Raw genomic sequence first — 17,489 nt, 5'->3', positions numbered from 1 at the left:
AAAAAAAAAAAAAAAAAAAAAAAAAGTACGCCTACACAACACTGAATTCTGATGTCATTGTAAGAGAAGGCTATGGAGCCACATAGTTGAATTAATAATTTTCTTGAACACTTTTAAATAAAATAGAGAACATTGTTTATAGAAAGAGTTAAGATTATGACAGCAATATTAACACTGAAGTCCTGGAGCTCCGTTTAAGTGATCGTTCACCAATAATCCATGATCCTTTAAGGCTCACACTTCTTAGTTAGAATCTTGTTCCAGGCTCTACTGACCATTTTGTGGTTACACGCTGGCAGGTTATGGTTGCTGAGCGTGTGACACCACGGTCCTGCAGCGGTACGGCCTGCAGGGGTCGGCATCTTGGCTGATGTAGATTAATGAGATCACAGCACAATGTGTTTGGTCCTTTAAATTTTGCTCTGGTCTAAACTGTGTGTTAAATTTTATAAATTAACAATAATACCTTCTCATTTTATTAAAGGCTCTTATTTATTTAACAAACTCAAAAGATTCTTGCTAATTTAGGTTAATCTATGCAATCTTTTAAAATCAGTGTTTCTCAGAATGATCAGCAGAGCCTGCTTTAGAATCAGCTTAAACATATTAAAAACTGCAGATTCCTTGGGCCCCTCCCCGAGACCTACTAAATCCAAGTCTATGGGGTTGCAGTCCAGGACTCTGCTTTCCTGTAAGGTGCCTCACTGATTCGAATGCATATATGAAGGGTTAAGTCTTAAGGTAAGACCCAGTACTAACATTTGTCAACTGATTAAAAACTGCAAAAATTAAATTCACTTCTAAAGGGTAAGCCCTGCAAATACAATACTACAAAGTCAAAGTATATCTAAGAAATGGGGGAGAAAACAAATATGACAAAGTCATTTAAAGACTGAAACATTAATTAAAACTTTCAGTAACATGGATGGGCGCAATGGCTCATGCCTGTAATCCCAACACTTTGGAAGGCCGAGGCAGGCAGATCACTTGAGGTCAGGAGTTTGAGACCAGCCTGGCCAACATGGTGAAACCTCGTCTCTACTAAAAATACAAAAATTAGCTGGGCGTGGTGGCACACCTGTAGTCCCAGCTATTTGGGAGGCTGAGGCAAGTGAATCGCTTGAACCTGGGAAGTGGAGGTTGCGGTGAGCCGAGATTGCACCACTGCACCCCAGCCTGGGTGACAGAGTGAGACTCCAACAAAAAAAAAAGAAAAGAAAAAAAAATGTCAGTAACTCAACTTGAACTACAAAATTTTAAAATTACAGAATCATTTTTTAAACATATTTCAAAGCAGTTGGGAACTAGAATTCAACTAATTTGCAGAGGGTTCTTTTAATGACGAAATGAATGCCATATTGTCACACCTGTTAAGGAATCACTGAGGGCCAACTATGTAAAAGATGCCATCCAAAGTCTTGGCAAAGGGCAAGAAGACACCATCCAACGACACTGCCCAAGCCCTGAAGGAGCTTAGTGTATGCAAAGAGGAAGCTTAAACAATCAGCTTTGCCCCCCCACCACCCAAAAAAAAGAGCCATGCTGCGTATCATTTTTAAACATAGCTAGAATATTTTATAACTTTTTTCATCTAATAATATACAGTAGGTGCTCTGTGTCTTTCAAAATGCTACTTCAATCTTTTTTTTTTTTTTTTNCAAACAAGCCATGAGGTCTATGACAGGATGTGTTATGTAACAGTCATTGTTTGATCAAAGGAATAAAAAACGTATAGTTTGGTTTTTTTTGTTGTATTTTTGAGACAGGATGTCCCTCTGTTTCCCAGGCTGGAGTATTGTGGCACAATCATGGCTTACTGCAACCTTGAACTCCTGGGCCTAAGTCATGGAGTTAAAGTCACCACTTTAGCCTCTCATGTAGCTAGGACTACAGGGGCACGCCACCATGCCCAGCTAATTTTTAAATTTTTAAATTTTTTTTATTTTTTAGTAGAGAAAGGGTCTCACTATGCTGCCCAGGCTGATCTCAAACTTCTGGCTTCAAGCAATCCTCCAGCCTCAGCCTCCCAAATTGCTGGGATTACAGGTGTGAGCTATCACACCCAGCATCCACTTCAATCTTTGGCATTTGCAGGCCATTATTAAATGAATAAGGCATAATTCATTTACTTAATCCCCCACTGCTGGATATTTAAAGTTGCTTCCAGTTATTTGCTACTATACATAATGCTGAAGTGAACAACTTTGAACATTATCTTTGCATTTATGCATGATATTTATTAACTGGAATAATTTGGTCAAAGAGTGCATATTTAAGATTTTACAGTTCCAGATTGCCACCACAAAGGTCTAGACCATTGTAGCCTCCCTGCTTTGGTGTGTGACAGTGTCCATCTCCATGTACCCGCTTAACCAAGGTGACACATAAACCAGTTTGCCTGGGAGGTGTTGGTTTATATATGTTTACCCAAAATAATTATTTACGGTGTTCCCTTTTATTCTCAGTAGACTCTAATATGTCTCTCTCTCTCTCTCTCTCTCTCTCTTTTAGAGACACAGTCTCACTCTGTCACCCAGGTTGGAACGCAGTGGCATGATGCCTCCAACTTCTGAGCTCAAGAAATCCTTCTGCCTCAGCCTCCCAAGTAGCTGGGACTACAGGTGTATGCCACATGCCCTGCTAATTTTTTAATTTTTCATTTGTAGAGACAGGATCTCACTATGTTGCTCAGGCTGGTCTTGAACTCCTGGCCTCAAGCCATCCTCCCACCTCAACCTCCCAAAGCACTGGGATTACAAGTGTGAGCTACCTCCTCATTTTGGATGTGAGTTATATGGTCATGCTAGCGTTAACATTCATCTTGGCCAACAGAGAAGCAAAAAGTGATCACAGTTGGGATTTATTTCATTATTAATAAGGTTGGGCATTATTTATGTTTATCGAATACTACATCTTCCATGAGTTGCATATTACAACCCCCAATTTGAGGAGGGGGCTAAATAATTAAAACCTTGATTTTTTAATATCAATGGTGAGAAACTTTCTATGTATGTGGGTCAATTCAGGAAAAAATAATGTTTCTAGGTGTTTTTCTCATTCAAAATAGAAATCGCTTTTTTAAAGTAGCATAGACAGAAATGCATATTCCTGCAAACTATATTATCTTCTTTATTGAAAAATACCAATGAGAAATTTTGCACTCCTTACAGTTTTGAATCTTCTGACATTAGATTTGGATCTAATGTCTAAAGGTTGAAGTCTGAAGGTTGTTCTTAACTGAGTTATATTCCCACAGCAATTTAAATGTACTCATGTATTTAGCAACAATGGATTTCCCAAGTGACAACAAGTGAACACTTGTGATTCACCATCCTTTGGGATGGTAGAATCAGAGCACTTTATTCCAAGTAAAATGTAAGTGGCATCAAAAGTTATTCTGTACCTGGAAAAAAAAAGGATTCAACTTGAAATTATTTAAATGCAATTCAGCAGTTCCCTACTAGTCTCCACACATGATTTCATGTCTACACTAAGCTACAGGCAGAATAACTTATTACCCTGAATACTACTGTCTCTTTCTAATAAGGAAAATGGAACAAGTTACATACTGCCTCTCTAACTGGCCTTCAATAAGCCTCCACTTGAGTATCAAATGGACAATACTGCTATTACTTCATAGGTTATGTCTAACCTGGCCTCTCTGAGCTTCAAAAGAATCATGAAACATGAAAAACATAAATTTTAACACTGTACTTATGGCTAAGTGTTTAAACAGGGCTCACCTGATGTAGTAATTTAACACCTAACCTATTTTGCACTTATTTAGTGCCAAGGAACACATCCCTATGAAATATTATTATTATTATTATTATTATTATTATTGTTCCCACTTCACAGATGGAGAAGCTGGGGCATCACAGGCTAAGTAATTTGCCCAAAGCTAGATAGCTAAAAAGTGACAGCCAAGATCTTGAGTGCAAGGAGTCTGATCCTAAAACCTATCTGGTGGAGCGACTGAAGTACCCTACGTCCTGTTACTTACAGAAAACAGGCGCTGTTTTAACTTAAGCTATTTAATGTTAGTAGAACTCAAGGTCTCAAGGCATGAATTAAGAAAAATAAAAATCCTAGTTATAAACATTAATTCCATTTTCTTTCTAATTGTAGGTAAGCATGTCTCTGAAAGCATTTCGTTTTCTGCTTCCCTCAAGCCCCCTTGGGTCTGTCTTTAGGTCCTCCAAAGTCTCTAGCCTCCAACACTGCTGAATTTCTACAGTGAAAAGAGCAGATGTCAAACAGCTGACAGGGATAAAGAGGAAGAACAGCAAAGCTCTCATTCAGTGGGTCAACTGGTCAACATAGGAAGAGGCCCTGGGGAAGGCCCCTGCCCAGGGTGATATGTGCTAGGAGGAGATAGCTTTGGTGGCAATTCAAAGCAAAAACGAATCAAAAATTCCTGGTCCCCCATATTGTCTAAACTCTGGGAATACTGATAAATATGTTTTAGTATCTCCTGTGCACAGAACAAGACCATGGAAGAATAATTTGGAAAAAACATCACAGTTGATGACAGCAAAATATGTTTTTAGGTTCACTCAAAACCCCCAGATCATGGCCATAAATGTACTAGAGCCATTCCCAACAACTGAGGACAAATAGGGCATATAGCTTCTTAACAGTGTCCACCATTTTCACTCCTCATGGCTCAATGTGGGAGAGTAAAAACTGGTTCTTCCTCAATCATCTGTGAGTAAGACAAAAACTCAACAGTCACGGAACCACAGAACCTAAAAATCATTAACTTCAATAAAAAGCAAGGTACCAACAAGTATCTATGCTCTCATTTGTGGAAGGGCAAAAGGAGGGGCTTTATATACACAGATATCTTGCAGGAGGCTAAGACGAGCAGATCACACAAGGTCAGGAGTTCGAGACCAGCGTGGCCAACACAGTGAAACCCCGTCTCTACCAAAAATACAAAAATTAGCTGGGTGTGGTGGCAGGCTCCTGTAATCCCAGCTTCTCGGGAGGCTGAGGAAGGAGAAGTGGTTGAACCCGGGAGGTGGAGGTTGCAGTGAGCCAAGATCACTCCATTGCACTCCAGCCCGGGTGATAGTGCTAGACTCCATCCAAAAATAAAAAGATATACTGCATCAGCACGTATATGCTTAGCATAATCCTGAAAGGACACAGAGAACACTGATCACAGTGGTGCCCTCTTGAGAAAAGGTTTAAGAGATAATATATGCAAAAGGGTTGGGGGATACAGATGGAGCAGACTTATTTTTAGGATTTATTTTTCACCCTCCAGACTTTTAGCTGTTTAAATATTTTATTCTATGCATTTCTTATATTTCAGTTCTTTTTAAAAAAATTTCATTTCAAACACCTATAATATCCAATACATTGGGGACAGTAAAAAAAAAATGAGCTATAAAGGAAGCTCCATAATGAACTCTCAGCATGATCTTGAACAACACATGTAACAACACACACTAAACAAGGAGACGGGGAGGTGCAGGGGAGAAAAGTCTGCTATAAAAACTAGGATAGGCCGGATGCGGTGGCTTATGCCTGTAACCCCAGCACTTTCGGAGGCCAAGGTAGGCAGATCATGAGATCAGGAGTTCAAGACCAGCCTGGCCAACACAGTGAAACCCCATCTCTACTAAAAATACAAAAATTAGCTGGGTGTAGTGGCATGTGCCTGTAATCCTAGCTACTTGGAAGGCTGAGGCAGGAGATCGCTTGAACCCAGGAGACAGGTTGCAGTAAGCCGAGATCGCACGACTGCACTCTAGCCTGGGCAACAGAGCTAGACTCTGTCTCAAAAAAAAAAAAAAAAACTAGGATAGAAGCTCTGTAAGAGCATGGCCTTCACTGTCTGTCTGACATACTGCCATATCCCTACACACAGCAAACTACCTGGCACATGGTAAGGGCTCAAGAGACACTTTTAAAAGATATAATTGTACCTGCATTGATCTGAGCTAGCAACCACAGCTGCTCTGAAGTCTACAAGTCTATGACCTTAGTCTACCTGGAAGAAAACTGAATGGCTCACAGACCTGGACCTGATCCAGGCAGAGCCTTAAAATCCATCAGCTGCTCATCAGATGATCCCACAGGAGGCCAAAGGAGGCAATCCCAAGGCTGGAATGATCAGTTCTGTGAGCTACTGAGCTATGTGAAGAAAGGGCAGTTGGTTTGCTTTCCTGCCAAGAAAAGCAAAGCTCCCTCGCACTCCACAGCCACTGAGCATGTAAGTTCCCAATTGTAAATTTCTTCCCATACAAGCCCTCTCACTACCTAGCGCTGAGATTTGGGGAAAATTAGTCCCTTTAAGCCTGGCTCTTCGTATGTAAAATAGGATATTATTACCTACAACTCCTCAAATTGCCTTTAAAGTCCCATCCCTCACTCAGCTTTTCTCTGCAGCCAGTTCTACCTGCTCAGTCTTCACAGAGCAGGTCCTGGGCAGATGCTAGCCTCCCTCCACCTCCACATTTAAGATGGACTCAGTGGGCTCAGTCTTCCACACAGGAGCAAGGCAGGCATCGCGGCATTGCTTTTACCTTTGAGAAATGCATTCAGCAACTGAAAACCAAGCCAGGTGGCCTAATCCATGCCTACTTTAGCTGCAGTTTCTTTTTATATTCTGTTATACCATAAGACCAGTGAATCAAGTTAAAGGGCTCCCATCAAATCTGAGATCATTTTGCTTTTAAAAAATATGCATTTTTGCCAGGTACAGTGTCTCATGACTGTAATCCCAGCACTTTGGGAGGCTGAGGCGGACAGATCACGAGGTCAGGAGTTCGAGACCATCCTGGCTAACATGGTGAAACCCTGTCTCTGCTAAAATACAAAATTAGCCGGACATGGTGGCACACGCCTATAGTCCCAGCTACTTGGGAGGCTGAGATAGAGAATCGCTTGAACCCGGAGGCAGAGGTTGCAGTGAGCAGAAATCACGCCACTGCACTCCAGCCTGGGTGACAGGGTAATACTCTGTCTCGTGAGGAAAATAAATAAACAAATAAATAAATAAATAAATAAACATATATATATATATATATATATATATGCATTTTTCCTGAAAAAATTAAAGCTAGAGAGATAGATATAAACTAACTAGTAGTACCTGCTGTTTCTCACCATTACCTGCTTTCTGGAGAGTGAATAAAAGAAAAGCAATTCAGAGGACTGCAAATCAAGCAGCACAACTCCCAATGGGGGTCCCCAAGTAGCTTCTACTATAATTCCTGCCACAGAGTCCAAAGAAAGGAGCCAAGGAGCCTTTCCTCACTGTTAGAGAAGAACACGAAGGTGGCCAAAGGTCAGAGAGCCACCCGGTGACCAGCCACGGATGCTTAGGAGGGAGTTTGAGCCATGGAACAGTCTTGACAAAGAGGAGACTTTATTCCAAAGCAGAGCACCAGCACAGCGGTCATGCTTAGGCCTGAAACGTCGCAGTCCGACATTTCTATTTATCCCACCCTCTGATCTTTATAAGAAAAAGAACTTGCAAGCAAAACTTTTCCATCGCCTTGTTACTAATTTTAACTCCACCTCTTAGAAGAAGGGAATGGTTATTTCTAAGGCCTCCTTAATGCAAACAAGAAAATGGCCCAAATTCCTAAGGGACTTGACAAATACTATCTATTTCTGAGATGTCCTGAGAGTCCAAAGCTGTAATGTTCTTAAGATGTAAAAAGGAATTCACAGTACCCAAAGTTGATGCTTGAGAAATGACCTAATAAATAATTAAGACCACCAGGCACAACAACTGTTAACAGTAGTGCATGTTTAGCAGATACTCTGTGCCAAAGATTGACTTATGAACTACACATACATCATATCATGTAAGTCCAGCAACAATCTCATTTTAAAGATGAAAAAACTGGGGCTTGAAAACATGAAGTAACTTGCCCAAAACCATTGGTAGCTAAGTGGCACAATTAAAAGTAAGGAGTTTAAAACCAAGCTTTTAATCACTAAAATAAATTACTAAAATAAAAACCAACACAATAGTCTGAATAATAAAAATACAGAGAGATGTCTAATATTATGAATTTTTGTATTGATAAGAGAAACGCCAACTGTAATACTACTAGAAAAACACGTAGGAGGAAAGTTCCACTACACTGATCTGGGCACTGATTTTTGATGAAACCCCAAAAGCACAGGCAACAAAAATGGACAAATGACATCTCATCAAACTAAAAAGCTTCTGCACAGCAAAGCAAACAATCAACAGAGTGAAGAGACAATTTATAAAATGGGAGAAAATATTTGCAAACCATACATCTTATAAAGGGTTACTATCCAAAATAGATAAGAAACACAACTTAAAAGCAAGAGAACAAATAATTCAATTTTAAAATGGGGCAAAACAGGAAGGGAGATGTTGGTCAAAGGACATCAAATTTCAGTTAGACAGGAGAAGTAGGGTCAAGAAATCTATTGCACGATATGGGAGCTACAGTTAAAAACAAAGTATTGTATTCTTGAAAAATGCTAACTAAGAGAGATTTTAAATATCCTCACCACAAAAAAATGATAACTATGTGAGGTAATATGTATGTCAATCAGCTCCATTTAGCCGTTCCATAATGTATGCATGTTTCAAAACAACATGCTATACATAATAAATATAGATAATTTTTGTCAATAAAGATAAACAAAATGTTTTAAAAAATTGTAATGGGCAAAGATTCTAAATAGAAATTTCTCAAAGGAAGACCTACAAATGGCCAACAGGAATATGAAAAAATGCTCTACATTACTAATCATCATGGAAATAGCGATTAAAACTATAATGAGATAATACCTCACATCTGTTAGAATGACAATTATCAAAAAAAAAAGTGCTGATGAGGATGTGAAAAAAAGGAAACTCTTGCATAACTGTTGGTGGGAAGATACATTATTACAGCCATCACAGAAAACAGCATGGAAGTCACTAAAAAAATTAAAAATAGTCCCGGCACAGTGGCTCATGCCTGTAATCCCAGCACTATGGGAGGCCCAGGAGTTCAAGATCAGCCTGGCCAACATGGTGAAACCCTGTCTCTACTAAAAATACAAAAGTTAGCCAGGTGTGGTGGCTCACACCTGTAATCCCAGCTACTCAGGGGACTGAGGCAGGAGAATCACCTCAGCCCGAGAGGCGGAGGCTGCAGTGGGCTGAGATTGTGCCACTGCACTCCAGCCTGGGCAAGAGTGAGACTCCGTCTCAGAAAAAAAGGAACAAAAAATTAAAAATAGAACTACCATAGGATCCAACAATCCGACTTCTCAGTACATATTCAGAGGTACTGAAATCAGTATGTCAAAGAGAGACCTGTACTGCCACGTCCACTGCTGCATCATCTCAACAGCTAAGGTATGGACTCTTCCTGAGAGTCCCCGAACAGATGACTGAATAAAATGAAGTATAGATACACAGTGAAATACCATTCAGCCAGAAAAAAAGAAGGAGATCCTGTCACTGAAGATAAATGTTTGAACCTGGAGCACATTATGTTGAGTGAAATAAGCCAGGCACAGAAAGACAAATACCACGTCATCTCATTTACAGGTGGAATCTAAAAAAGCTGAACTCATAGAAGCAGAGAGAAGAAAGGTGGTCAGCGGTGGGGTGGGGGAGGGGTTGGTCAAAGGACACAAAATTTTAGTTAGAGGGGAGAAATAATTCCAAGAGATCTATTGTGCCACATGGTGACTACAGTTAATAACAATGTGTTATATTCTTAAAAATTGCTAATGAGTAGATTTGGAGTGTTTTTCACCATAAAAAAAAAAAAGGTAAGTATGTGTGGCAATGCATATGTTAATTAGCTCAATTTAGCTATTGCAGGGTAGGCATATTTGAAAACATCGTCTTGTACATGATAAACATATGCAACTTTCATTGTCCATTAAAATAATTGATTAATTTTAAATAAAAAAAATTAAAAATATAGTTACAAAAACTTACTAAATCAACGTTTCCAACAAGATACTATCAGCAAATGGAAAAAAGAGTGCAGGCTTCAGAAACATGCGGCACAGAATGCTTAGGACAGGATCATTTTTAAAAAGCCAAAGACCAGTGACAATGAAGACAAGGCAGTGGCATTTGGAGGCTGAAAGCAATTCAATTTATTTAACTTTGAAGAACAAAAGCTTATTCTTCCAAGGAGAAACCCAAACACATTTTCTGTAGAAAAAAAGACACCATTTTAACCGCATTGCCAAAATAAGTCAGGCAGAGGGCAAGAGGGCAAGTTAGATCCAGCCACAAAAAAGAACTCAGGCCGACAAAGCAGGGTGGGAAGAACAGGGGAGGACATGCCCCACAACAGATTTGGGGTTTTAAAGGGAGAAGGAACCAGAAGAGGGAGAGAGAAATCCTGCCCCAGTCTTGATAACATTCTATTTGGAATACTAAGTCTAGCTTCTGGTAACAACCACCTTAAACAACAGAAAGAAAAAAGAAACCTAACAAGTAAGTGGATAGGCATTTGTATTTGAATACTTGAGTCTGTTCTACAGTAAAACAAAACACTGCAGTAAAACTGTTTAGCTAGAAATCCAAATTGGAGCAAAACCTCTTTTAAGCTGGCTGGGTCTTCCTCACCTAAGACTTGAATAGCCAGATGCTTCTCTTCCCAGACAGGGAAGTCCTTCACTGGCTTTAATCAGAATGCTCCTCTTTCTAGCTACATGACCTTCGACATGTAACTCACCTTTCCCATTCATCAGTTTCCCCATCTGTAAAAAACTACGATCACTGTACTAACCCCATCGGAGATGTTTATAATGACATGAGATACACATCAGTTCCAACGCCTAGAAGACTAGAATATTGAATTAACATTAGCTGCCGTTATTATTCATCTTCCTCTTCTCAAATTTCTTTTGGTTCCCTTCCCCAAGGTCACCATTAACTGGCTGAGAAACCAACGGTAGACTTTTCTGCACTGTTTCTCTCTTTAAGAAGGCCCCTCTTCTGCTCCTAAACTCGGGAAAAGACGCCAGATCTCCCCACGGGCAAAAGCGCGAGGACTAACTAGCACTAGAAAACTATCAGAGTCCCTGTGTCTCAGAAAATTTAGGAGCACAGAGTCGTTCCAAATTACTTCCAGAGCACCTTCAACCCTCTGAGCCCAGCAGATTATCAGAAAAGCTTCACTCAAAAAGCCACATCTCTCCTTCACTCAGCCACGCTGACCAAAAATGAAATATCGCATGACAAGAATCAGTAGCACGGATGGAGCCTTTCCCACGTGTGAGGTCCTGCCTCCACACCTGCAACTTCATGGAAATCTCCCTCCTGCCCCTGAGTCAAGGGCATCACTCATTTTCCAGTGAGGCTCAGAAAGCTGAAGTATCTTGCCCAGGTCCCAGGGTTAGTGAGTGGCACACTGGAACTTGAACCTGGCAGTCTGACTCCAGGTTTCATATCAGTTTTGCTGTGTCCCTGTACCTCCGAGGACCCCGCCTGACCTCTCCCTCATGGCCCGCCCTCCCCTTCCTGTGTGAGTAGAAACCCTTCTGCCTTCATGTTGAGGCTCTGATGGGTCCTGATCTTTTAGGGTATATGATCCCTCCCATGTCATCACCCTTGCCCTTTTACAAGGGATAATACACATGGAAAGGATAAATATCACTCAAGCTGGCACAGAAACAAAGGAGTTAAGAAGAAAGCTAAGCCACTATCAATTTATCACAGGGTTTTGGTGTGTGGTGGTGGTGTTTTTAAGCAGTGTCTTATAAAACTAAAATTGCCAAATCAAGAAATAAATCACTGTGGCTTTTCAATTGCCTCAAGATATTTGGTGGAAAATATTCCGATGAAGTTTCAGAACTGAGACACGAAGAAAACTGGTTTCCAACAGAATAAAAGGAAAAAGCATTGGTTTGTTTGTTCCAGACTTTTTCAAGTCACAGTTTGCCTAGGAATGGTAACAAGATTACATGTCATTTGGCCTGCACGGTTGTTTTTTGAAAAAAAAACAAAAACAAAAACAAATCAAAAGCTGCCAACATCTAAAATCAGTGATTTTACATTTTTAAAAGTCTAGATTTTGACTTTTTTTGAGTAAGAAGATGCAGCCACACTAGGTGCTTTCTGCCTCGTGGTCATGCAAGCCCTATGGGTGGGTGATGGGAATTACAGCTTCCACAATCCCCACCATGCCACATTGCCTCACAAGTAATCCTCCATCCTCATTATCACACAGGCCAAGCCCCTGGAGGCACCAAGTTTGTGACTTCTTTATAAAAAGCTCTGGACAGATAAGTAATCATGTTCAATACCCGTCAGTCTTACTGGGTCCAGGAAAGCTCTTCCATTTCCCTGTTAAATGTCATTCCTATGTTTCCACAGAAACTGGGAGGCTCCGAGTGCCTCCTCCTCACCCTGTGCCACCCTGCCCCCATTGTCACCAAAACCACGGCTCACTTGCTACTCGGTGCCACTGCGTTCTCTCTTCACGGGTGTTGCTGGCACCTCCCCATTGACGCCTTCAGCCCCACTAACAGACATCAGGCTCCTCCGTTCCTTCTGGTTTGACTTGTGTTCCACTTTTGTAACTCTAAACCTGAGGGGAAATGGGGAGAGGTGACAGGGTTTGCTTTTCTAATAAACAAGAATTTGGAATAAAGCAAAAATCATCCACCCAGAGGATCTCAAATGAACTCAGCCAAAAGTTAGGACACAAATGAAAAACAACATATCCATGAGGAGGAACATTCATTCCTACCCGGCACGTTCCCCTGGCCCCTGCCCAACCTTCCAGCTGATTTCTACTCAACCATATCACAGACTAAGCTGGATATTTTATAGAGCATGCAAAAGGTGTTTAAAAACTCAGGTATTGGCCAGGCACGTGGCTTACACCTGTAATCCCAGCAGCACTTTGGAAGGCTGAGGTGGCTGGATTGCTTGAGCCCAGGAGTTTGAGGCCAGCCTGGGTGTACGGCAAAACTCCATCTCCACAAAAATTAGCCGGGCATGGTAGTGTGCACCTGTAACCCCAGCTATATGAGAGGCTGAGGCAGGAGAATCACTGGAGCCCAAAAGGTGGAGGTTGCAGTGAGCCAAGATCAGGCCACTGCACTCCAGCCTGGGCAACAGAACGAGAAAAAAAAAAAAAAAAAAAAAAAAAAAAAAAAAAAAAAAAAAAAAAAAAAAAAAAAACTCAGGAACTCAAATATTAAATAGTTCAGAGTTGTGGCTTCTAACAATGACTTCGGCTTTAACATCAGTTTGTTTGTTTGTTTGTTTGTTAGTTTGTTTGTTTGTTTTTGAGATGGAGTTTCACTCTTGTTGTCCAGCCTGGAGTGCAGTGGTATGATCTGGGCTCACTGCAACCTCCACCTCCCAGGTTTAAGCGATTCTCCTGCCTCAGCATCCCAAGAAGCTGGGATGATAGGCATGCGCCATCATGCCCAGCTAATTTTGTATTTTTAGTAGAAACGTGGTTTCACTATGTTGGTCAGGCTGGTCTCGAACTCCTGACCTCAAGTGATCCACCCACCTCAGTCTCCCAAAGTGCTGGAATTACAGGTGTGAGCTACCATGCCCAGCCTACATCAGGTTTTTTTTTAACCACAGAAAGCTGGTTAAATGCTCAACTGGTTTACAAATTAGGCTGATGTAACCAGAATGTTCACCAGAAGATGACGAACTTCTGAAAATATGCAACTATCAGGCAGTCCTATCTCAACACACACACACACACACACACACACACACACACACACACACACTCACTCTCTCTCTCTCTCTCTCTCTCTCTCTCTCTTTCATACACATGCAGAAAATCAGAAGAGCCCTAGCAACACATTTTATCAGTATCAGGGTTTGAGAGTTTGTCTTTTAAAAAAACAAAAATGGGTTAATTTTCATTACAGATTAAGGAAAAACTATACAACGTTAAGGAACAGATTTTCATTAAAAATTAAGAGTTAAATAGATGTATTCAATGTAACGGTTTTTCCAGTAATATCATCACCAAATTTCTAGAGTCTTTCACAACAGCTTCTTTCTCATTCTGGTCTTAATTTCCCTTAAAAACTATCTAAAACAAATTCTCCTTCTGTGTCCAGAATAAGATCACCAGCCCTGAGGAGAAGGCTCTGAAGAAGTGAAAGAAAGAACGGGGTACTGTAAACACAAATCTATTCTGTCAAACTATTCTGTCTTAAGTAATAGATGCTGGAAAACAGCCTGGAATCATTAAGTGCTCCTAGTAGCCAATATCCAAGAGAGAGAGTTGGATTGGGGGCATTTTAAAAAGCCATGTTTGGCCATGCACAGTGGTTCACACCTGTAATCCCAACACCTTGGGAGGCCAAGGTAGGCGGACCACTTGAGGTCAGGAGTTTGAGACTAGCCTGGCCAACATCGTGAAACCCCATTTCTACTAATAAATACAAAAACCAGCCAGGCATTGTGGCAGGTACCTCAACTGAATTAACGTCTGTAATCCCAGCTACTCAGGAGGCTGAGGCACGACAATCGCTTGAACCTGGGAAGCAGAGGATACAGTGAGCCAAGATTGCACCACTGCACTCCAGCCTGGGTGACAGAGTGTGACTCCGTTTCAAAATAAAAAACAGCTGTGTTGAATCTGAGTTGAAAATTTCGGCATTTTTTTTTAAGTCCAACAAAACATGCTTTGTCCAAACAAGCCACAGGTTCTCATTGCATTTGCATTCATAAATTCCCATGACTGCTTCTTAACAAAACAGTGTGGTCATGAGTTGTGCTGTTTTGCTGTAAGTGGCAAACAGCCTGCAGTCTTCTCCGTGATGCTTGTGCAACACAGGGTGAAACTCAACTGAATTAAAATAAAAATAACATCGGCCAACATTTCTTGAGTGCATAAGGACCCAAAGTTGGTTTAAGATCTTTGTGTGAGTCATCTCATTTAGTTTATAGAGTAACTCTACGAGGTGAATGTGACTGTACTTCTCACTTTACAGAGGGGGAAACTGAGGCACAGAGCAACATAACAGTTTGTAAGTAGTGGTGCCTAGACTCAAAGGACATAGAAGCAACAAGTTCAGGCTACTCTTCCAGGGTGTTGTTGGTAGAGAGAAGGATCATGTAAGCAGCACTGTCAACTTTTGCTCAGTGCTTACCTAGTCTCATTCCAGCATGTGTGTTCCTTACCACTACTCCCCACTGTCTTTCCAAATACAACATCAGCAACGCAGTTCCTGCGTGGGACTTGGATCCAACAGCAGAACTGCAAAAGCATCCCGCTGCAAAGATGCTTCAGGTAGGGGCAGATGGATTCATCACTTGAACTGCAAGATCTCCACCTCACATATGGGTCGCAAGTGAAAGGCATGAGGACCAAGAAAGCCAAGACACAGAGGAAGGCACCGCCCACTAAAATAAAGCAGTCAAAGCAATTCACACAGAACTTACAGAGACTGGAGGGCTGTGGACCAGATCCACGTCTTCTCCCCTTCCTCGCACACGGCTAGATGACATTTCTCATTTCCCTGAAAGTGAGCTTGGCTGGGTGATCGAGTTCTAGCCAGTGGAGTTTGGGCCAAAATGATACAAGTCACTCTCAGGCCTAGCTCTTTCAAAACCCCTTGTGAACAACCTTCCACAGACCTGCTCCTTTGGCTGGCAAACCTGGTAAAGCCACACAGATGAACAGGTTCTAGAACTCTGGTCAAGTACCTGAAGAGCCACCCATTGATATCTCAATACCTGCCTTGGATTCCATAAGTGAAATATAAAGGTCTCTTCTGTATACAGTTGAAAATCTGGGCTTTATCTGTTAGAGCAGGTAGGTATTTATCTTCATACATTTCCCATCTGATCTAGCAATACCCGTCTTTCAGGATTCTTCTGTTGTTGGAAAAACCTACGACTTACAGCAGAAAACATCTAAAAAGCCCAGAGATATAACCTGAGCCAGGCACAGATAACATATTCTACGTCTGACAAGTAAGCACAAGTCCACACACCATAGCACCCACGTCACACACAAACCAAAAGCATCTGAAGGGATCTTACCTGCCAACAGAAAGGACCGTGACCTCGCCTTGGCGCCTTGGTCGGCTCTCTCTGGACTTGTTGCTGGGCTTTATGAAGTGCCACCGCTTGTGCCTACACCGATGACACACATCCCTCTCGACAACACCACCCACCGTGTGCAGATGATGGCCACAGACGTGTTTCCCTGGGGTGCCCCCTGGAGACAAAGGCCCAGGACTCACAGGCGGGCTCCCTGGTGTGCTGGGAGTCACAGGGCTAAAGTGGGGAGGAAAATAAAAAGGAACTGGTTACTTACAGTAACCAGTTAGCAAAGGTGACCTCTCTCCCTGTAATGACAGAGCACATTTAAACTGAAAGAAAAAAAAAAGCATCTTCCAATTGTACAAATGGATTTTGTGAACTGACCTCAGACGGCAGGTACTCAGCCCTCATGATGGTGCGATGAGAGTTTATCTTAAGCAATAGTAATATGATTCATGGCCAGGCACAACAGCTCATGCCTATAATCCCAGCATTTTGGGAGGCAAAGGTGGGGAGACTGCTTGAGGCCAGGAGTTTGAGACCAGCCTGAGCAATACAGAGAGATCTCGTCTCTGAAAAAAAAATGAAAAAATTAGCCAGGCATGATAGCGCATGCCTGTAGTCCCAGCTACTCTGGAGGCTGTGGCAGGAGGGCTGCTTGAGCCCAGGAGTTCAAAGTTGCAGTGAGCTATGATTGTACCACTGAACTCCAGCCTGGGTGACAGAGCGAGGTCCTGTCTATAGAGGAAAAAAGAAAAATGGTTTATCACTTCTAGAATGGAATCTATTGGCTGGGAATAAAGCACTGCTTCTAACAGAGATCAACTGGCTTTAAAGTATTAGGTTTCTTTCTAAAACACTGATCTCCTTCCTCATGCAATCATTCTAATTTCTCACATACCAGAGTGCCTGCCTGTCACTCTAAGCAAAGAGACTCCCTAAATACATATGCCCTGGAAAAGGGAAGAACTCAAATTCTATCAAATTATCAGATAACTTAAGAGAAAATATTTGCTCAAATCTGGCCATTACATCTAAGGGGGAAAGCCTTTAGGCAAAGATATCAAAAGTGATGTTCAAAACAGATGTTGATGGTGTTGGTGACAGTAATAATAAAATAGCTAACAGTATTCTAAGCATTTGATGTGTGTATATTAACGGAATTAATCTTCATAAAATCTTATTATGTAGGTATTAATAATTTCTTTATTTTAACAATGAGGATATTGAGGCAGAGAGAAGCAGAGTAACTTGCCCAAGATCACACTGAGAATAAGTGTTGGATCTGAGATCCAGACCTTGAACAGTTACTTCCAGACACCGTGCAGTTAATCACCTTGCTGTATAGCACAGTGCTTCAGAAACTGCGAAGATCACTTTGATAATCTGGAATAAATCTGGTTGGACCATCTAAATATATAAAAAGCAGAAATATATAAGCCAGATGTGAGCTATTTTCTTTCTTTCTTTTTTTTTTTTTTTTTTTTTTTTT

General features: G+C 41.3%; 1 protein-coding gene across 1 annotated transcript in view; it reads right to left on the bottom strand.

Moving 5' to 3' along the window:
* RELL1 (RELT like 1) overlaps positions 1–17,489 on the bottom strand; it is a 72,847-nt gene that overhangs the window by 6,302 nt on the left and 49,056 nt on the right. The window contains exons 5-6 of the mRNA XM_017527300.2: positions 15,995–16,231; positions 12,413–12,551 (exon numbers count right to left, since the gene is read on the bottom strand). Of these exons, the coding sequence (XP_017382789.1) occupies positions 12,416–12,551; positions 15,995–16,231 (373 nt within the window). The 3' untranslated portion in view covers positions 12,413–12,415. The remainder of the gene's footprint in view (positions 1–12,412; positions 12,552–15,994; positions 16,232–17,489) is intronic.

Source organism: Cebus imitator, unplaced genomic scaffold (assembly GCF_001604975.1).
Source record: "Cebus imitator isolate Cc_AM_T3 unplaced genomic scaffold, Cebus_imitator-1.0 Scaffold47, whole genome shotgun sequence".
Lineage (NCBI taxonomy): Eukaryota > Metazoa > Chordata > Mammalia > Primates > Cebidae > Cebus > Cebus imitator.
The sequence above is the reverse complement of the archived record's forward strand: the minus strand, read 5'-3'. Positions and strand labels throughout refer to the sequence as shown.